Source organism: Cannabis sativa, chromosome 2 (assembly GCF_029168945.1).
Source record: "Cannabis sativa cultivar Pink pepper isolate KNU-18-1 chromosome 2, ASM2916894v1, whole genome shotgun sequence".
NCBI classification, from domain to species: Eukaryota; Viridiplantae; Streptophyta; class Magnoliopsida; order Rosales; family Cannabaceae; genus Cannabis; species Cannabis sativa.
In genome coordinates this window covers 54,489,478-54,511,367 of record NC_083602.1, presented here as the reverse complement: position 1 = coordinate 54,511,367, position 21,890 = coordinate 54,489,478, and the positions used below count along the sequence as shown (strand labels likewise).

At 33.9% G+C, this 21,890-nt stretch overlaps 2 protein-coding genes across 4 annotated transcripts; both read right to left on the bottom strand.

Annotated features, from left to right (window-relative positions):
* Window positions 1-79: 79 nt before the first annotated feature.
* LOC115719642 (laccase-3) lies at window positions 80-8,323 on the bottom strand. 2 transcript variants are annotated; one of them, XM_061110626.1, is made up of 6 exons: window positions 8,185-8,323; window positions 2,267-2,418; window positions 1,890-2,134; window positions 1,634-1,762; window positions 579-1,532; window positions 80-472 (listed from the first exon to the last, which is right to left on the bottom strand). In XM_061110626.1, the coding sequence occupies exons 2-6, from the start codon at window positions 2,356-2,358 to the stop codon at window positions 342-344; spliced, it is 1,551 nt and encodes a 516-aa protein (XP_060966609.1). In that variant the 5' UTR covers window positions 2,359-2,418; window positions 8,185-8,323; the 3' UTR covers window positions 80-341. The 2 variants fall into 2 exon arrangements, with proteins under 2 accessions (XP_060966609.1, XP_030504619.1); XM_030648759.2 differs by lacking the exon at window positions 8,185-8,323 and adding an exon at window positions 2,529-3,212.
* On the bottom strand, window positions 7,905-20,066 carry LOC115719641 (N-terminal acetyltransferase B complex auxiliary subunit NAA25). Of its 2 annotated transcripts, XM_030648758.2 has the most exons (19): window positions 19,632-20,066; window positions 19,188-19,344; window positions 18,972-19,090; window positions 18,760-18,834; window positions 15,663-15,756; window positions 15,473-15,591; window positions 14,997-15,067; window positions 13,331-13,472; window positions 13,042-13,217; window positions 12,698-12,900; window positions 12,066-12,196; window positions 11,884-11,960; window positions 11,731-11,805; window positions 11,437-11,629; window positions 10,753-10,872; window positions 10,522-10,660; window positions 10,293-10,333; window positions 9,858-10,112; window positions 7,905-9,108 (listed from the first exon to the last, which is right to left on the bottom strand). In XM_030648758.2, exons 1-19 carry the CDS (start codon window positions 19,920-19,922, stop codon window positions 8,416-8,418), a joined length of 3,171 nt encoding a protein of 1,056 aa, XP_030504618.1. In that variant the 5' UTR covers window positions 19,923-20,066; the 3' UTR covers window positions 7,905-8,415. The 2 variants fall into 2 exon arrangements, with proteins under 2 accessions (XP_030504618.1, XP_060966608.1); XM_061110625.1 differs by lacking the exons at window positions 19,188-19,344; window positions 19,632-20,066 and having other exon boundaries at window positions 18,760-18,830.
* Between the last annotated feature and the right edge of the window lie 1,824 nt (window positions 20,067-21,890).

Sequence of the window (21,890 nt, the reverse complement as noted above, 5' to 3'; positions counted from 1 at the left end):
TGGTCGCATCTAATTTACATGTTACTTTGATAACATCTGATGTTTGTGTTTTCTGAGTTGTTACCATTGAAAAGGAAGCTCAAGTGAAATTTGATAAGTGTTTATTGCACAGATATTGTAATCCTTTCTTTCAATCAAAGAACAAATTACATAAACCTAAGAACATGACAAATCACCTATTTCAATTCAAGAAAGTCTAATTCTGGATTACTACTCCAGATACATACATATATTTCAATCTGTAAATACATAATTATTATAAATCAAAGCACACAAGAAAAGAAAAACAAATCCTTCTGGGTATGTTTGGATTTAACAATTGGTGATTCCATATTGATAATTTAACATCGGGGAAGATCTGCAGGGGGAGGTATCACAGATTGTAATCGTCCAGATCCATTTTCAACTAGAAAAGCCATTGCTAAACCCAGGGAAAGGTGAGCGTCAAGATGACAGTGCATCAACCAAATTCCTGCAATAGACAATGAGTGAGAAGTATTAAATTAGTGATATTTCTATTTGGCAGGGATGCTTGGTATAAAAGCATGTTTGCTCACATGATAGTGCAAGAAAGTTACCTGGGTTGTCAGCAACAAAACGAATGGCTACCCATCCACCTGGAGGAGTTCCAACAGTATTCCTCTGTGCTGGGTCAAAGAGGTTGAAGTTAGCTGGGTCGCTTTGTGGGTTGAAGTTGCCAAAACCGGATCCAACAACATAGAAATGGTATCCGTGAAGATGCATGGGGTGGTCTTCTGTTGTGACGATACTTGTGTCCTGCAATACAATTTGTACACTAGAACCGTATTTCAGCTTGTATAGCTTTGTTCCAGTAGATGGCTGCCATAGTCCTCGTGGCACATTACCGGTGTAATCGAATTGCACAGGGGGGACAGGAGGAAAGTCAGTGGTGAAGACTCCAGGTATACCTTGGTAGTAAGCCTGCATTAGAGAAGTCCTTCTTGGGAATACAAAAGAGACATTGTTCATGCTAGCGGCAAAGCGAGTTCCATTAGGGCCTTGGCAACGAGGGCTATTTGGATTCGAACAGTTGTTTAGTCCTAAACCCACTGTGAAGTAAAGGCTCACATCTATTTTCGTAGGGACATCAGCCTTTGAAGGACTTCTGAGCCCAGTAGTAAAGGCTCTTGCAGTGGCTGTGTCATTGAATGCTGGTAATTGTGGTAAGATTGGTCTTGGAGTTGAATTCCCTTTCTTGCAAGATGCAGCCTTGTACTCAAGGATTGCAGTGGTGGTGGTGTTGTCAAAGGCAGCATTCATAGCAGTTTGGTAGGCACGTGCTGCCAAGTAGTAGTGGGCTGGTGTCTGATCAGCTGTGAGAAGGACATCCGTTGTTTGACCAGGTCCTATCATAATGACCCGAGTATTGAAAGGCTTTGTGTACATAGCATCGGCAGCCACAACAGTCAACTGGTGGTTGGCAACAGCAAAGAAAAGTTCTTGATTGAGTGCAGAGTTGATGACCCTTAAGAGAATTGTCTCCTTTGTATCCACTGGTATTCTCACAGTTTCTGAATTTGAAACTCTTATCAGATGTGCATACAAGGATTATCTCCATGTTCAAGCTTGGTAATTTAAAGTTAATTATAGTTGGAGGTAGAATTAGGCTAACCTTTGCTTGAGCATGCATATAGATCACCGGGCTGACCATTCATTGTATATGCATCAGATACATTTGGTGCTCCTCCTGTGAACTGTGCCTGCCTCAAGACATCCATGGGGTTTCTGTCCCACCATTCCCCTGTCAATTTCCAACAATTCTAATTAAGAGATGACTTTGCAAAGTTGAAAATGTCAAGTAGTGGTGGAGGAAACAATTGAAGTGGAAATAGTTTAAAACAAACAAACGTTTGGTGTTTTGTTATTACCAAGAAGAATTGGAAATTCTTTCTTGGGTGTAGGAAATGGATATGGAGAACCCAATTTAGGATAAATAATGAGAGCTCCATAAACAGTAGCTCTAAGCCATCTGCTGTGAGCATGCCACCACAATGTTCCCTCTTGGTCTATGATTGTGAACCTATATGTGTAGGCTGCACCAGGTTGGATTGCGCACTGAGTGACAGACTCTGGCCCGTCTGCCCATGGATTCTGCAGCTGTCGTATGCCATGCCTGAAGTATAACAAGTTACAAAGCATGAACTAAAATTTAAAAGCAACATGAGGTGATGTAGGAGCAAACACATGCATCCATGAGTTACATGAAAGCTTAGTCTAGTTTGAGAATTTAAGGCTTAAGGTTTACCAGTGCATGGTAACATTGTATTGTGCACTATTTACAACTTTGATCACTAGAGAATCTCCATTTCTGACTTCCAATGTCGGTCCCGGGAACATCCCATTGACTGTGATTCTATTACGGGTCCTACATAGCCGCGTTATCGGTGCTTGTTGAACCTAATTTCACATAAACAGAAAAAGGAAATAAGAAGAAAAATCTTCTCTTAAAATGCTATGTCATTGCAAATAAAGGCCTGAATAAGAGGTTGGTAAGTTCAACTACATACAACAAATTGATGGTAGTGAGTTTCAGCATCTGCAAAACAAGCTAGTAAAGCAAACAAAACAAAGATGCCAAGTGAAAAGCAAGAGGACCAAGGCTTGAGACTGAGTTTGAAAGCTTCCATTGCTCACTAATTCCTTAACTTTGTATAATCAAGTATGGTGCTGATGAGTATGTTTAGACCCATAGTAGAGCTGATACTTATACTAGGATAGAGCCTTAAGAGGGAATAATAATTAATTCATTATTTTGACTTAAAGAAATTATAATTAGTAATAATGTATTTAGAAAATTAGGTTTTAAGTCAACAGTAACACTTGAGATTATAGGACAGCTTAGTCCAACCACAAATGGGTATTTGGTGCACCCACTCATAGTTTCTTTCTTCACTTGTTAATTTAATTACATGGAGATTAGTGGGTTTTGTTGTATAATCTTTGAAACTCTACCATATAATAATATAAGTTTATTAATTGTCTAAAGTTGCATAATATTTCAAGGCTCTTGCGGTCAAAGGCTTGCAAGTCTTCTAATCAGAAACTAGAAACCTTTGCTTTAGCTTCATAATATATCCAACCAAGTAACGTCGCACAATAAAACTTTTTTTTTTTACTAATTTGACATTGAGAAAGGACTTTTAGAAATTCATAACTAAACTGTAAATACATGTATTTGAATGTGAAACAATAATTAAATATGAATTTCTATTCTTGTGTTTAACAATATATATATACATATATTCATTACAACTAACCATTAGGGGGTTTAAAAAAAAAACCATAATAGTCGTATGAGAGGAGTGTTAATTACAACCTTTTAGTCAATTTTTATGTCTGAAATTACATGTCGAAATATTTTTTTTAAAAAAAAATTTATAGCGGTATTTGTTATAGTTACAATATCATTTTTGCAAATTTTTGAAAAATTCCGAATAGTTTACAATACCGAAAACAGAGTTCTTGATATTCCAGTTTACCACGCGTGTTCAAAAAATTTCAAACGTATTTTCGGTATTATAAATGTAGATGCTAAAATCTACAATGATCGGAATGAGCGTTTGTGGGCACCGACAACCTGCGGAACAAAGACAAAGGATGACCGTAAAACCTTGGGACACCGGGGTGGTGCCGGCCGAAGGCACTCCGACGGTCAAGTCAGTAAATTTATAGTGCGAAGTAGAAAAGAAAACAAGAAATGTAAATAAATACTTCCTGTGTTTATGGTTATGTGGTGATCCGCGGTCAAACCTCGCTCACCGGAATGAGAAAGAGTATGTCAGATCGTAGAGAAATAATAAGTTTGGTAGTAAAACTATAGAGAGAGAGAGAGAGTGAATATTCGTCTATGCTTCCTCCAAGTGTTTGTTGATCAGAGACTTGGGTCTCTGTTCTTATAGGAGTTGAGTCTAGTGATGCCATTGGTGCAATTGGAACTCGGAACCGACTTTGAGCAACATTGGGAGTCGTCATGGTAGCATTCAGTGACTCCATTTGTGATTTTATTGTGGCGTTTTCACTCCTAAATGCTGCGTTCTCCTCCTTAAAGGTTGCATTTTCTCGCTCCAGAACTCCAGTTCGCTCAGCCATCTCGCGCATCTGGGCCATTATCGTGGCAAGCTGTTCATTGACATTGGGTTGTTCTTGGGCAACAAACTCTCCTTCTTCTGCCATTTGAAGTGTGGTAATGATAGATCGCCTTGCTCACAGTCAGTTTGTCAGGGCCCCACGGTGGGCGCCAAATTGTAGATGCTAAAATCTACAATGATCGGAATGAGCGTTTGTGGGCACCGACAACCTGCGGAACAAAGACAAAGGATGACCGTAAAACCTTGGGACACCGGGGTGGTGCCGGCCGAAGGCACTCCGACGGTCAAGTCAGTAAATTTATAGTGCGAAGTAGAAAAGAAAACAAGAAATGTAAATAAATACTTCCTGTGTTTATGGTTATGTGGTGATCCGCGGTCAAACCTCGCTCACCGGAATGAGAAAGAGTATGTCAGATCGTAGAGAAATAATAAGTTTGGTAGTAAAACTATAGAGAGAGAGAGAGAGAGTGAATATTCGTCTATGCTTCCTCCCTTTTTCAGTCCCAGTGTGGGCCTATTTATTATCTTAGGAAAACGGCTACCTCTTGAAACGTGGTCCGTCCCTAGAGAAACGGTCTTCCCCCACTTCTCCAGGGATGAGCGTCATCTTTTTGGTTCGCTCCTCGATCAGCGTCCTCCCCTTAGTGTATCACTTAGAGGGTTGATATTCTTGCTCCGCTATGCTAGGGAAGATCGCTATTTTCGTGGGTTAGTTGGGAAACTTAACGTTCTTCTTCCCCCACGCGTCAACCCTAACATTACACTTTAGAATCAAGCTTTATTGTGGGTTGGACATTCGAATATGGGTATGACCCAAAAGGCATGGATTGGGCGTGGCCCATGTGAGCCATTGGGCTTACGGGTTCCTTGTTTCTGACTTATAAGTGGGCTTCGTAAGTACTTCGATCGTTGGGCCTTTTTCGTTGGGCTTAGAGCAATTTTTGGCCACTACAATAAACTATTCAAAAAATTTCAAAAATTTACAAGAATGATGTTGTAAGCATAACGAACACCGCCGTGAACAAAAAAAATAAAAAAAATATTCTGACATATGTTTTTGGGCGTGGAAATTGATTAAGAGGTTGTAACAAGAAGTTGATGGTAGCACTCCTCTAGGCCTATTGTGTAATTATTTCACTATACAATATTATTTTTCGTTAATTATTTAGTTAAACAAATACATTTCCTATAGATAAATTTACACGATACACTACAATTTTTTTTTACATTTTTATGAATTCTTTTTTACATCTTTTACAGAGCTTTTCTTTATTTACATTTTTATGAATTATCTTTTTACAAGGTATCACTTGTTTTTTTTTTTAGAAAAAATGTTGTTTTTCACATTGTTTTTTTTGCATAAACATCAGATCAACATTGTTCTAGCATAAACAAAAAAAAAAAAACAACACTCCATATTGTTGTAAAAAAATATCGTGTTGCTTTTTCACAGCGGTAACATCAAAATAATATTTTTTTTCAAAAATAATAAAAAAAATAATTCCATATTTTTGAAAAAAAAAAAATCTATGAAATCTGTAAAAAATTTGTCATTTTTCTGTATTTATGAAATAATCTCATCTAAGAGAGGGCAAAAAATGAATTAAAAGAATTTATTAAGATGTATTTAAAATGTAATTGGAATTGAGTGTAATTCAAAATAATTACTAAATTTGTTTAAGTAGTCCAGATAATTACACCATTAGATAATTTGAGATAATTGTAATATGACAATTATTTATTTGAATTCTCATATCTTCATAAAAATTGAGTATAATCACTAAATACTATTAGTTTTAAGTAGTAATACTTACATACTATATATAATTTTACTATGTAATTCCTAATTATTTTAGTTGATAATAACAAAGTCTAGAATATATAATTATAATAATAAGAAGTCTAAAACTTGTAATTTAAGAATGTGTAATATTTTTCTAATAAATGTAAATGGTATTTTAGCTTAAACTAAAATATATGAAGAAAAAAAAGGGTAAGTTGAAAAATACTACTTTTATTAATCAATTAATTAAATTTATCTCTAATTTTATATTTAATTGAAATATACATCTTTTTATATGTATTGTACCCAAAATACTCTAACATAAGAGAGTCACATGGAGAGTATCTTGAAGTGATATGGACAAAATTGGTACAATGTTTAAAAAAAGAAGTAAAAATGATAGTCTTTAAAAAAGAGAGTAAACATAAAATAAGATAATATAAAAAAAAAAGTATAGTCTAATTTCTTAAAAAAAAAAAAATAATAATAATAATTACTTTAGAATATGTATATTGGGTGGGGTTGGGTTGGGTTTGCTTTACTTTGTTTTAATTTTTGTTTCTTTTGGATGAATCCAATGCTTACATTCTTTTAGCAATTTGAGAAGTCCTTTCATGAGTCGTAATTCGTAAATAAATGCTTATTCAATTGTTAGCTCAACCATTCAAGCTCCAAAAATGCCATCTGGAACAAGAGTAAGTAATACTATGAAACTGATGTTTCACTTTCTATTCTATAGACTTTATATGTCAATCTTTGGGGATTAATCATCTATTATTATTATTATTATTATTATTATTATTATTATTATTATTATTATTAAATGGGTGGGATGGTTAGGATGAGGTTGAATTTGGTTTGATTTGGTGGACGAATGAGAAAAGGCATAAAACCACGTTCCGTTATAAAAAGGCCAACAAAATAATAATATATATATTTTTTTTTTTTTTTGACATTGGGGAATATGACCACAACAAAATAATAATAATATTAGTAACTAAAAATCTGGCCATTAACAACGTTAGTTGTAAGAAAATAAAACAAAAGTTCTCATCAGCTCCGCTAAGTGGAATTTTGTTTCAACAAGTGATATTTATATACATTGCGAATTCCTTTTTGTTTTTTGTTTTTCTAATTTGTTTGGTCAGAACATGGTATTATTATATAATTTAGTGAAAATTGCAATGCCTAATAAAATATTTACACTATATTCTCATCAAATAAATACAAATTAATGATTAGATGCTAGTGTTAGATCTAATTTCGTGAGTTTTACTTAAATTATTAATTAATTTGCTTTCTCTATAAATATAGAATAATAATTTTACTAAACTAAACGTGAACTCCTTCCTCTACATATGTACTTAAAATAGGAAGTGTTTTAATTTAATACTAAAAGAAAATAGTTAGTTATCCTACACGAAACAAACTAGTGTTTTAAAAGGAAGAAGTAATTTGGTGAATCTCTAATCCAAACTTGTGAATTGCATTGCCTCATAAACTAATAATTAGTAGCTAGTTTTGGTTTGTCAACAAAAACAATGATCATTTAGATTTTTATATACTAAACATCAATCAAGGCACTAATTAACATGCAGAGCAGTTCACTCGCTCTTTTCCATTGCCAATATAATAAATTATAAATTAAGCAGATTTAGCTGGGCAGTTAGTCAGGTAGACTTCTTATAAATTGACATTGTACTTATTGTAGCCTATTTTTCAAAATTCCTAATAATTTGAATTAGGTAACCTGCCGACTTACTTGAAAATACATATATATTAATCTTTGTTGTATTACAATACATACATATATGGTTTCTTTACATTTAAATGTAATATAATGTAACTAGTTTATGCATCTATAACATTTCATACAGAAAACAAAATGGTCAAAATCCCTAGTGAGATATCTAAACATGCTTAATTTCAATGCTATATGATTTCAAAGTTATACTTTATGTCATTGATTATGATGGTCGTAAAATAACAGAGAGACATTTATAAAACAAAGATTTCAAACAAGGTAATTTAATTTCTAATAGGCTATAGGGCTACAATTTACCAAACATATCCCAATGATTGTGACATTATTTGTGGAAGAGTGAATAAATGTTATTTGAAAAATCTAATAATTGACTGAACCCAAAAAGATTAAAACAATTGTCAAAATTTATGCTCAAATAATACAAAGCTTAAACTAAAGCCTATACTAAACCTCACACACCTCAAAAAGTAACAGCAAAAAAATATAAATTAACTCAGCTTGTATTTTATTAAACTCAGAAAATTTACCAGCCAACATTCAACCTTTAGATGCCGAAACACACCAGGAGTCTAATGATGATTCGATGTAGAGCAGAAGCATAAAAACTAACTCGATCTCCTCAACATCTTCCGTGCTGGACACCTTATTCTTAAGATGGGATGAAATGAAAGCATCATAAGTTGAAACAAACAAAGCACCAAGTGGTGCCACCGAAGAACATAAAATACTATCTATCACAGAAAATAACAAGTAACCATTCAGATTTGAGCCAATTGTCGTTTTAATGCCTGAAGCATCTTGAATTTTGACTCACAAATTCGAAGAAATTCAGCCAATACCCTGCATTTCCCTGTTACTATTTTCCTTGCCATATCGACACGATTCCAAGATTTGAGAGCTTGGGAGATTCGATCGCCATAATCAATGTCATTTGTGGACGAGACAAGAGTTTCTAGAATATGGAAAACCTGGCCAGGGCCTTCCTGTCCTTTCTTCTGCAAACAAGAGAGGAAAGATTCCAAAATTTCATCCTCTGGCTTGTTAAACTGCTCTCTCAACCTTTCCATAAGCTTTTCTAATGTACCACACAAGGAAAGGACCGAATCACGAGTATGAGATAGAGTTGGCAGATGTGAAGGTCCAGTTTTCTTCTTCTTTTTGCCCGATGGAAGCGATGAACGAACACAGGATTGAATCACAAGACTATGCCAAGCAAACGGCTCTGTAACCAACTGTGACAGTACTGAAAGATTACTCCAAGGAGAAGTAATGGAAAATTCTGTCATATTCATATTCTCCAAAATATACTTCTCCAGCAAGGAATCTACAATTTGCCAAGTTTGAGGCTGGCATCCATCTCCATCAGCCCGACCAAGTTCATGTGAACCCAAATTCCATGAATTCAAAAATACAGCAAAGTTCAACCAGTCAATGAAGTCTGAACCAAACACCTACAACAGCACAGAAATATGTTAGCTTTACATAAAAATAAGCTCATAAGATTAGAGTAAATGAACTAAGAAAGCTATACCCAGTACCCAGACAACTACTACCTTTTCTACAGAAATCATATACGACAAGCATATCAGTCATTAGTATATGTGACAGAAAATAAATTTGCCTATAATATCTGCCACCAAATATGTGCCCAATTCAAGTCTTTCTATGGCAAATTCATTTAACATAATACAATTTCTTATGATATGATGGGTGATATAGCACCAACAAATCATATAAATCTGCATTCTGGTAAAGCGAGACTTGACATAATATTGCAAATTTCTTCGCAAGATTTCTTCTAAAAGTAAACAAAGTGATAAATTGAATCACTCCTCAATATAAGGAACTTCTTTCAATGCCCACCTAAATATGAGCTAACTATTTCATACAGGACTATGGATACTAGTCAAGCTAAATAATAGTTTCATGGACCAGGAAATTGACATCTCTGTAACAGACTTGAAAAAATCGGTGTAGATTTGGTAGTACATTGGACAGCAAGTACAGAGTTGACTGATAGTACACTAAGGAAGGATTTTGTTGATAGTACACTACATGCATATAGTTTATAATGATAGTACACTGTACTCTGTACACACATATAGTTTATAATGATAGTACATTGTACTCTACCGGTTGCATAATATTAAATGATAGTACAATGTACCACAAGCATAAAGTAAGATTGATGCAATCATACCTCAAAAGACTTTTGGCCACCAGAAACACCCAAAACAACTTCTATTGCATCACTGAGAGAAAATCCCAACATTTTTGCATAACGCTCAAGCAAAATCTTCAGTTCTGATGAGCTTTTACTGCCGGAAATTGAACCGTTGACCTCAATATTATCCTTGAGTGATGCCGAAGCACTACGAATAGACAGATAAATCATCCGAGGAAGAAGAGATTTCCTCTCAACAGCTCTTCGAACACTTCCTTCCCTTTCTTTAGTCTAGTTTTGGGGCCAGCATACAGAAGATAATTTGCAATTAATAAAAATAAATAAGAAGAAAAAAGGGACAAAAGTAACTTCCTAGAGCAAGAGAAGAAATGTGATAAACAAGTTTTAGGCTACGAAAAACTATGTGCAAAAAATATGATTTCTTTAACTACGGAAAATTATTATGCATACCGAGTTTTCTTTAGGACAGTATGAAACTCCTTCGTAAGGGCCTGAAACAAAAGATAGCTTTCAACTATTTGAATAAATGACATGTAATAGACAGAAAAACCCAATCATAAATGCTAAATATGAAATGATGAATCCCAAATATTTTCTGAGACATAATTTTGAATTTAAAAGAAAAGTATATATATCCCTTCAACTATGACAAAACCTTAGAATCACAGACAATACTGACCTAGAAGATAATTTTTTTCTGTTGTCGGCACCCACCACGGGCGTGCCTGCATATCTTCATTAAAGGTCAAAGATTTGGATCCAATTTCATTAGATAGTTCAAGGAAGTGAGCTCCACATTGCAAGCTTTCAAGCACAACCTAAATATGATAGACAAACACAATCACAAATGCAAATGAGACCGTTTTCAGTAGGCATGTTCTACGGCAGAAGTTGCAAAGCAAGTAATTACCTCTTCTTCGTCAAGATTATCTGCATTCTGCTTCAGCTGCAGAATTGATGCTTCAACCCTTGCAACTAAATACTGATTAGAGTGCTGAAGTCGTTCTTTGAACTGGACAAACTCAATTACCTGTAAAATACAAAAGTATGATTCAGCAACTATACACTCACAATCCCAATACATTAAGGTGTTATTTGATAAGTGTAATGATGTACTCAAATAGTAATGTGATAGAGCTGTAAGAAGAAATGAAAGGAATGTGTATTGAATTTCAGGGTAAGAGTATAACTTCCTAGGTAATTGAGAAACCCGATTCTCTCCAAAAGTCCACAGCTCATACAAAATGACTTGATGCCCTCGTCTACTGCCCTCATACTTCCTATACACCTTTGCCAATTCTCTAAACGAAACCAAAACACCCCAATACAAATCATTACACCCTTCGCCACGACGCATGCTAGTCGGCCTCGGGCCACTACCACACGAATTCTTACACCTATTATATGTATTTTTTATGAAACGCCTACCAAGTAATTAGGTCTAAACACTATTGACCTTGATATATTGGAAGTGCAAATATGCATGCATCCTAAAATCAGGTTTGATTTGTATCCTTGCATGCTTTGAAATAACATTCGACCTTCCGACATAAAATAAATATAAAATAACACACTAACAGAAAACCATACAGACCTTAGAGTAATTTCTATGGCGATAAGCAAGAAATGTCAGATCAGCAGATTCTCTGAAGTAGTCATCCATAAACTTAAGATAGTCTTGTAACAGATTACTTAAATCTACCCAAAGGGGAGAAACCAACATCTGGGGTAAAATGTGGTGAGAAACAGTTTCCGTCAGGATGTTTTTGACATCCAGCAATTTGTACCTAACAAAAAGAAGCTCCTCTTAATAGGTAAACATGCTGCAGCATAATAATTCCAAATGCTGCTTATGTTGAAGCAATAAATGTAAGTACAAATAACTAACCGTTCATGTGCTAATGAAATAGCACCCCAGTGGGAATATAAGTGCAATAATAAGATCTTGTATTGCCATACATATCTGCACACACAATCAAATATTGAAGTTAACAATATTAAACCGACAACCATAAATAACATAGCGAAAACAAGGTCTCACCTTCGGATATTCAAGCCAAACTCCAAGACCATAATTGCCTCTATAAAGTAACCAACATTCCTAGTACGCCAGAATAACTACAAAAGCATTGTATGAGACTCCCTTCAATAGTAGAAGCATGCAAAATTTGGAATTTGTAATTTCTTCATGGACAATTTGTAGATGCAATGTGAACATGATACCTGAATCAATACATTGCACACCATGGATAGCAGCTCTTCACCGTACATACTCTCTTGTGAATCCAAATCCTTTGATAGTGGAAGGTTTTGATAATATATCTTTACCATTTGTACAGCATGACACTCAAGTTCTGCAGAAGAATTTTTTTGAAAAAGAGACAGGTCATATGCTTAGACTGACCTCCCAAATTTAATTGAGAGTCTCACTTATGGAAAAAGTGAAAGCCTCACTTATGGAATAAGTGAGGAGGAAAACTGTGGTAACACAATCAAGTTCTACAGAAGAATAATTGAAGAGGGATTGGATAGACAGCTAAGTAACAGAAGTCGCAATAAAAGAACTTTAAAAATAAACTAGGGAAATAAAAATGCAAATATAAACCCAAAAATAAGCTAGTGTAGGGTACTGAACATCATGAGGATGATATCTTGTTACAATTGGTGACAAAAATTCACCAACAACCAGATTTTATTTGAAAACAGTTCTGCCGCACATAATCACCACAAAGCAATAACAGCAGAAATTCTAAGGGTGATAGCACTAAGGAATTAAGTAAAATAAACAAATCATATTAATAATAAAATTAAAGGGAGAAAAAAAGCAATTTTTGAATTTTTTTTATACAACGCACCTGGTACAGAAAGATCAAACATATTTCCAGCCAATTCTTGAATTTTGAATAGAGTAATTGACTGCCCAAGCATTTTGGTTGGTACACTAGTAATGCAGTCAAAGCTTCTTTTCAACTTGTTCAGGAACTCCATCTTCTTATCAGGGCTTAAAACATCTAGGAAACTTTCAACATCTGTAGGGGAGCAGGCTAAGTGACCAAACCTGAGTTTAGACGACAACAAAAATCATATGCCAGAATAAAAATCATAGTCCTGTCGTGGTTTTCTTATAACAAGGGAGGTCCATTACAAGATTTCGTAAATTAGTATAAAATGCAAATAAGATGTCAAATTTATATAGTACCTAACAAAATATTGCATCAAAAGCTCTATTAACTTGTCATTGTCCCCCTTTCCCTGCAAGTGCTTTCTCCTTTCAATTTCAATATTTGCCAGGTAAGGACACCTTACAATATTCTCATCACTATCTGCCTGTAACTTCTGTACAAAAGCTGATGCCTTTGATATTTGAGAGTCAAACTGCACATTCAATTGCAAAAGAGAAATTGAGTTATTGCACCAAGGCAACGCTTTAAAATAAATGAAAACACAAAAACAGAAATAGTAAATGACATCTGGATTTAAATACACACTGCTTCATCTTCCAAATGTAAAATCTTGTAATCAACAGATTTTGATGGATGAATTTGATCATTCAAGGCTTGATTGGACCAGTAGCTGTCATCCTCCAACAAACAGCCTAGATAATGTATGAAACATTCCCAATCATCTGGGCTGCCAAATGAAAGAAACAAAATTAAAGTAGAACAAATGAAAGATTACACGTAAAAAACAAGCATTGTTAAGGCCATTGAATAATGTTGAACTCCAGGCCAAAACATAAAACATTCGCCTCACACTAAATCAAAGTATAACATCTTATATATGTTTATTTCAGTTGTTTGCATAAGTATTTCTTCTAAGGTACATAACAGTGACAACGATCATTGGCCACTGTCATGTACAGCACACTACAATACTATCATCAGCATATTATTCAAAGAGCAGAAGGGCAGAAGAGGGAGGAAGGGAATGTTTAAAATTATGGTTGTGAAGCGCACATCACACTGAGGCGCTACATTTTTGCACTAAAGCATGCGTTTTCATATGCATCACATGGCGCCTCTAATAACACTAACGGGTAAAAAAAGATCTTAGTGGCTTTTTTTTGCCCAAAATGATGATATTTTTATTTTATTTTTTTGAAACTAGGATCCCCATCTAACCCAACAATATTTCGGGACTAAGAAACTATAACAATTGCTATGTAGGTACCCAGGAGGTACTCAAACCTCAGACCTTGTGGGAGCAAACAACATGCCTGACCATTTGAGCTACCCGCCTTGGGTAACCAAATGATGTTACATCAGCTAAATAACTTTAAAAAGTGGAATAAAACTCAAACAAAATATAAAAAAAGCCAACAAAAGCCCTAAAACATATTATTTCGGGTTAGCACTTAGCAGGCTTAAAATAGTTGAGTTTTATGAGACATTTTATGGTACATTTGAGTTTAATGAGACAATTTATGGTATGTTTGAGTTTTATAAGACATTATTCATCCTTGATATCTTTAGGCGCTTTAAAAATATTTTTCAATTAAATATTTGAGGCTTACGCCTCAATGCGCCTTGAAGGCTTATGCCTCACCTCAAAAAAAAAACACCTCGAGGCTTAAAAGTGTTATTTCAAACATTGAGATGGGGAGCTAAGGCAATCAATAAGAGCCTCCAAGGAACACTTTATTTCTTAGCTAAATTGTTAAAATAGAGAACAATTTTTTTAATTTTGCTCCAATCATATTCTTTTCTTTACTTAAGATTGAGTATTTTAATATTTTTTTATAAATTGAATTTGTTTATTATAAATTAAATTAAATAATGAAAAACTAGTAGTGCTTTTTGATTAAAATACTACTAAAAATTTGGCAAAAAAAATAGGAAGCTCTCTACATTTAGAGAGCTCCTAACCATTCTCTATTATAGGGAGCCACTTTTTTTTTATGGTTGTAGTTCATTTTGTTGAGACTTACTCCCTATTTTAGCTAAGGAGTGTGGTTAGCTAATATGGTAGGAGATGCTCTAACAATATATAAATAAATAAAAAATAAAACCCAAAAGGATGGTTAATACTCTCAAAATTTGCATGATTTGTGAACCCCTAGGCAATGAAATAGCCAGCAATGAACTGCCATCAATTGCCAAAGAATAATACGAAAAAATATTCTGCTATAAAGATTTTATTTTTTTATCGGCATACCTTAGCTCCAAAATTTTCTGAAAAATATCAGCAGCAGCACTGTAATCACCCGCCCTAGCAAGAAGCCTTCCCTGTCAACTTGAAGTCAAAGTTCACAAGTTGATAAAGATAGCAAATAAGGTTGTCGAGTATCAAATACCAGGGATAGCACATACAAGTTAAATTTTTGATAATGAAAATAATTGTAGCAGAGGTATACAAAAGAAGAAAGAGGGGTGAGACAAAGACAGCAGTTAGAGAATAAGAATCCAAATAAGCTAGGATTGTTTAAGGACCTAAACATTGTTAGACTTGTTTCAAGAATAATCAGGCTTAACACTGAAACTATCCTAATAATACAAAGACAAAACTCTTAATCCTAAAAACACGAAAGATGTGCAATATGTTTCACAAGATGTAATAACCAATATTCATGAGTTCATAAGTAGGTGACAAGCCAAAAACATCACACTGTATAAACAAATCTTCTAAAGTACCTGTATGCGTAATTTATCAACTTCAATCATTAACAGAGATCCTAAATCCCCAGTGAGAATTTCCAAAGCATCCCCATACTTTGCTTGTTGCTCCAATATAGAAATGTATACCATCAGAGCTGCACTAATTCCAGGTTTTTAGCATATAACCAATTAACAATAGAGCAGAAAAAAACATGGTCATGGATACCTTCAGGCTCATGCAAGCTATGGGATGCTACATGCTTCTTAATTAAACCTTCAGCTAAAACCAAAAGCTTCTCTCCCCCATTTCCACAGAACACCTAACAAAAGTAAACAAAAAGAAACAAGCAACTTTAGAGCAAGTACATATCATAATTAAACCTCGATAATATATGATGTGGAAACCCAATAGAAACTAACAGCAGCTCTATGTGAAAAGAAAAAAAAAAGTATGCCATATTAATCCATTCCCACTAGAATTTATCCTGACAAAAACAAAGTTATGTTGACATGGGACAGCACATGGATTTTCCAAAAAACAAATTAATAAAATAATAATAAGTATTGCATAAACAAAAAATTGCACTGAAATATGTATGGTAGGACCATGGGGATCAAATATGTCAAGCTTGCGAAGCAGGTTTGGAGAATATCTACAAATGTTGAACGAAAAATGCATACCCAAACAACATAAATAACAACATGTCATGAAACAAACCAAAATAAATTTATAAACCATCAAAGAAAAGACTTCTGAAAAATTCTATGGACTGTGACCTTCTCAATATCATGCATAATGATCAACCTATGCACGTTTCTTTCAAAAAAAATGCATAATGATCAAGAAATATATATTTCCAACAGCCTTGGCATTCTTATTCATCATCATAATTACCAAAACTTATGATCAAAGTAGTCATCATCAAACTCTTACGTCCAAAATTTTATATCATCTTCGAACATGGAATGGTGGTACAAAAAGTAGATCAAAGTGTTCAGTTGCTGTCAACAGGTTTACACTTAACTTTGGACACTGCTGATTTAAAAAGCAACCTAACTGGGTAACTGCGGATGAAACCTCTTAAATTTGATTGATTCTTAAGCATAGTGTCTATGATCTCTACACTTAGGTTGTGTTTGGTTAGGAATACTGGAATGGAAAAGAATAATTTTTTCCATTCCTTTGTTTGGTTGTAATTTAAAGTATTAGAATCGCCAATAGGAATGACTTTTCCACCAATTTGGTGGAATGACTATTCCATTTTGAAATAGAAAAAAAGATCATCACAATGCAAGGTGAAACAAAAAAATTTAATCAATTCTTTTACAAATTTAAATTTTATTTCACTCTATTCATATTCCTATTCTTATTTTCATTTCTATTCTTGTGTTTTCATTCCTCCCAACCAAACATACCTTAGTACTAAACTTGATTAAAAATTTACTTATTTACCTACATAGTATTTAACTTCACCACCCATGGAACTCGTTAAAGTATCCAAAACCATTTAAGCTCATCCTCCACCATAAAGGTACTCAACAACCCGCTCTTCTATTGATGCCATCCATTTAGGCACCAGCTATAAGCTCGAAAAGGGGCTCTCATGCTAAATTGATGGGTCCTCGGAGCTAGATCAGACAAACAATAGAAGCATGAGATTGAATCCAAAAGTAGAAAAAGAAGTTACAGGGTAATTGGAAAATTGAGTGGCCTAGAGTTCCAAGAAGCTCAGCTCCAATTCTCACACTAAAAAGTACTCACATATCCTTCAAGTTCTTACTTCAAATAACACTCTAACACAATGTTTAAAATTGCATTTGTGAGGAGCGCAATGAGGTGCCCCCCAATCTGAGGTGAAACTTTTTCGCACTAAGGCGTACATCTCTTTGTATCAAATTCTCACACTAAAAAGTACTCACAATATTTTCCTTCAAGTTCTTACTTCAAATAGCACTCTAACACAGTGTTTAAAATTGCGTTTGTGAGGAGCTCAATGAGGTGCCCCTCAATCTGAGGCGAAAATTTTTCGCACTAAGGCGTGCGCCTTTGTATGGAGCAAAGAGACGTACGACTCACACGTGTAAGGCTCCTCTAATCTGATGAGGCGTGAAAATGGCTTCGGTGTGCGCCCAGAAAAGAAGTCGTATTTGGGCTTTTTCTTATGCCCTAAAAGACCCAAAAGGATGTTATTTTGGTTTCTCAGCTTAAGTAACTTAAGCCCATTAGTTAAATAACTTGCCCAATAAAACACAAAACTAATTAAAAAAAATTCCACTAAAAACCCTCAAAATATATTATAAACTTGGCAGTCGTTCCCCTCTCCTCCCGCCTCCCTCCTTCCTCAATCGTGACTTCCAGACTTCAGAGAACATAACCAAAAAAAAGTGTTAAAGTCTTTTTCCTTCAACAGCTGGAAGTTGAAGCTTCTTCTTCTTCTTTCCTAATAGTTGAAGCTTCATTCTAGAGTAGAAGAAGAGTCAAACTTTGGGCTAATTAAGATTTTTACCCCCGAACTTTGACATAAACCAAATCATGCTCCCAAACTTTTTGAGTCGTTAAAAATTCCCCCTGAACTATTGAAATTGTTGGATTCAAGGACTCCTATCCAGTTTCGTTCAATTTTTCTAACGTGAATATTTTTCCCTTGTACCGAATCATTCCCCTAAACTTTGATATGTACCAAATCGTGCCCCCTGAACTTTCATCCACGTTAGACTTCCATTAGTAAAATTGGACGAAAGTCCTCAAATCAATCTCAATAGTTCGAGAAAAATTTTTAACGGCCTGAAAAGTTTGAGAGACATAATTTGGAATATGTCAAAGTTGGGGGGCAAAAATCTTAATTAAGCCTAAAGTTTATTTTAGTTTGAATTTTATGAGATATTTTATGGTTTGTTTGAGTTTTATGAGACATTTTATAGTATGTTTGAGTATTATAATGCATTTTTCATTTTTGATATTTTTAGGTGCTCTAAAAATATTTTTTCAATTGAATATTTGAGGCTTGCGCCTTGAGACGTAAAGGCTTACGCCTCGCCTGAAAAAAAAAAAAAAAACTCCTCGAGGCTTAAAAGCGTTATTTTAAACATTGCTCTAACAAAACTAATAAAGCAACACCAAAATTCATGATAGCCTTTACCCTTTTAGTTAACTCTGTTGCCCCTCATCACATATGTGATCCTATTGGGAGGTTTATCATACGAATATGTTTTTGATCACGAGAACAATATAATAGAAATAATTAGACCATCCACTGTAAAAGATTAGTAAAGAAAACACTACGATTGTGACAACAAAAAAGAGCAAAGAAAGTTAAACTAACCTGTAACTGGATACTACAAACTGCCCAGAGCATAAACCTCTCTTCTCCAGCAAGTTTGTACATCTTGATAGCTGTCTACAAAAAAATAAAACGAAACAAAAAAACACTTGTAAATAACATAAATTCATCTCCTATACATCATCAAACAGACATAAATATACATCAACTACCACAGATCACTCAAAAACCAGGGTAAATACAAGAACACAAACCTGTTGCTGTTTCACAAATGAGTACTCCCGAACATAGCAATTAAAAAGACCCATCATTAGTTCCAAATTATTTGGAAATTTCCCACAAGCGTGTTCATAACAGCCAGTAGCCAAGTCCACTATCACAGTAGAATTTTGATATAAGGAAACCAAGTGGCCACTGTTTGTATAGAAAATTAAAAAGACAATTCAAATCAGTGAAAGTTTAAGACTTACAGTGATCAAGACGTTGGAAAACAATTTGCAGCGTACTAAGAGTGAGGTCATCCATTAACATGGAATCGTTTTTGTATAAAAGCTCTTTTGCATTCAAGCAAACAGATAAAGCTTCCTCAGCTTTCCCCATTCTTTCCAAGATAAGAGCTTTAAGTGCCTGTGAAATCCACAACCGGAAGATATTAACACAATGCAGACCTCTGTATATCTAGTAAAAAATTGCTTACATGCTACATCAAAATTCGAAATAAATTACACTGTACACAGCTTCATTGGTTTAAAATTCGAAAAAAAATGAAAATTTATAAAAGAATACGAACCTACACATCTAAATTCACACAATCCTTCCTTTCCCAAAAAAAAAATTACTTTCTCAACCATGCAAAAATCATCAAACACGTTTTAAGAACTAAAATCGAAAAAAAAAAAAGTTGGAATAAAAACCAGAGCATATGGTGAATTTGGATTCTTAGTGAGGAGAGCGGTGGCGAGCTTGAGAGCATTTTTGTACTGGCGAGAATCAACGGCGTCCCAAATGGGTCGGACCCGGCGCTCCGGTATCCCACCAGCCAATCCGAACTTGGACGCCATTAGAGATTCCCACGGTTGAAATGAGGGATGTGATTTAGGGTTTTTAAAGGAAGAAGAGAGAGTGTTAACAGTGGCGTTGATTATCTTGGAGGAAAGTACTCGTTCTGACTCAGGCTCTACTATGAATGTTTTTTTAAAACACATAAGATTTGTTCCAACCCCAAACGGAAAACCTAACGCTACTGTTTGGATGCAACTAAAACCCAAATGATCTAACACTGCGCTCGGCTTTCCCAATCCCGCTCCCCTTTTTGCCTAATAAAATTATGTTTGGTAATTGCCTCCACCTCTACAAAATTTTGAAGGAGAGTAATTTTCGTCATAAATATTTAATTTTAATTTTTTACGGTAATAAATATTTTTGGTACCTAATCGTTAAATATTAATTATTAGGTCATTATCTACGTGTCATTTTCTTATCGGTATATTTAAATTAATTTTTTTGCAACTGGAGTTAAACTTACATATTTATGCCGCAAATTACAATTTTAAAGAATAATGATTGTTTTCTTTTTTTTTTTTAGGAAGAACCATGATAGTTTTTTCCCCTTAACTTTGTATAGGGCCCGTTTGGTACGCAGGATTGCACTGGATTGGACTGAAAAGGATTGGACTGGACTGGACAAGATTGGATTATGCTGAAAGTAATCATGTGTTTGGTTTAAGAATGAACTGGACTATTTTATTTATTTCCTTTTAGAAAAAAAAAAAACTTAAATTAAATAAAAATATATAATAATAAATTAAAATTAAAATATATAATAATAAATAAATAATTCGTAGCAAAAAAAATAATATATCATATATAATTAAGAATATATCATAAATATATAATAAAATATTTTGTCATAATTTTTATTTAATAAATAATTAAAATAGTAAAATAAAAAATACTTGAATAATATAAAATTGTTTATCTTAAACACTAATTTAATCACTAATTTAATATAAATATTAATTTTTTAAAATATTTATATAAATTTTTTAGTAATTTAAAAATAATATATAATTTTATTGTCATATTTTTTTTCTTAGAATCAATTTAAGTAACTATTATTTAATTAATAATATTCTAAATTTTAAAAACTTATGTATAATAATTCAAAATTATACATTTTCACTAATTTTAATGAATAAGTTTTTGATAAAAAAAATGTATAAATAAATGTGAGATAATTATTTCCTTTAAATTCTTATTAAATTTAAAATATATTAATAAAATTTAAATTAAAAAACGATAAAAAAAAAACTCCCACCTGCATGGGATTATTTATCCCACCCTGCTGGATGGGATAAATAATCCCAGACAGATGAGGTTAACTGGATTAGTTATCCAGACTTCTAACATGCCCAAACACTGGATTGGACAAATTAGCCTGTCTAATCCAATCCAGTCCTGCGTACCAAACAGGCCCATACAGTATTGTGGTCTTTTTATCATATTTTATTCAATTTTACAGATGTTATCAGAAAAGAATAGATAATACTAAGAATAGCAAAGTATTCACATTCTCAAATATTAGACTACGAAATAAACAAAACAAAGGTAGTAAAAAGGAAATGAAACAAAAAAGTGTAATGGTTTAGTCAGAGTTTGGTCTGCTTAGTCTATTTTTAGCAATTGTTTTAGCTTAGTTTATTTGATTTGGATCACTCATTTATATAAAAAGCAAGTGTCCGTTGATTTTACATATACGGCCAGACAAGACCATTTATTACATTATTAACAATACAAAATAATTAAGATAAATGTTAACAGAATAAATGTAAGAGCAGTTTCGTCCGTTCTTGATTAATTGCTTGAACATGCGACTTATCAAGTCGCAAATTGACTATCCATATTTCAATCACGCGAACTCGTGGGCTATGTGGTGTTCTACTCGCATAATGGGCATTTGGGCTTTTTAGGTTAATTGATGAATGTTTGTGATCATCCTTAATTGCATATTCGGGCATTCTTGCGTCGACAACTTAAAATTTGAGAGTTTTTAACAAGTCTTCGAACACATTAATCTTTCAGACCAAACATGTGTAAAGATGTAGTCTTTACATGTCGCAGGAGGGATATACTTGATCATCGTATATAATCGATATACGCGCGACCAGTACTAG

Bases quoted from the DNA above. Each gene is read 5' to 3' on its own strand.
- LOC115719642 (XM_030648759.2), bottom strand. From the start codon at position 2,648: ATGGAAGCTTTCAAACTCAGTCTCAAGCCTTGGTCCTCTTGCTTTTCA. The intron at 1,763-1,889 runs GTAATAACAAAA...GGAAATTGACAG, and splicing joins AGAATTTCCAATTCTTCTTG to GGGAATGGTGGGACAGAAAC. The intron at 473-578 runs GTAACTTTCTTG...TGTCTATTGCAG, and splicing joins TTTTGTTGCTGACAACCCAG to GAATTTGGTTGATGCACTGT.
- LOC115719641 (XM_030648758.2), bottom strand. From the start codon at position 19,922: ATGTGTTTTAAAAAAACATTCATAGTAGAGCCTGAGTCAGAACGAGTA. The intron at 13,218-13,330 runs GTGTGTATTTAA...TTGAATGTGCAG, and splicing joins TACATTTGGAAGATGAAGCA to TTTGACTCTCAAATATCAAA. The intron at 9,109-9,857 runs GTATGATTGCAT...GTGCTGTTGTAG, and splicing joins GTGGCCAAAAGTCTTTTGAG to GTGTTTGGTTCAGACTTCAT.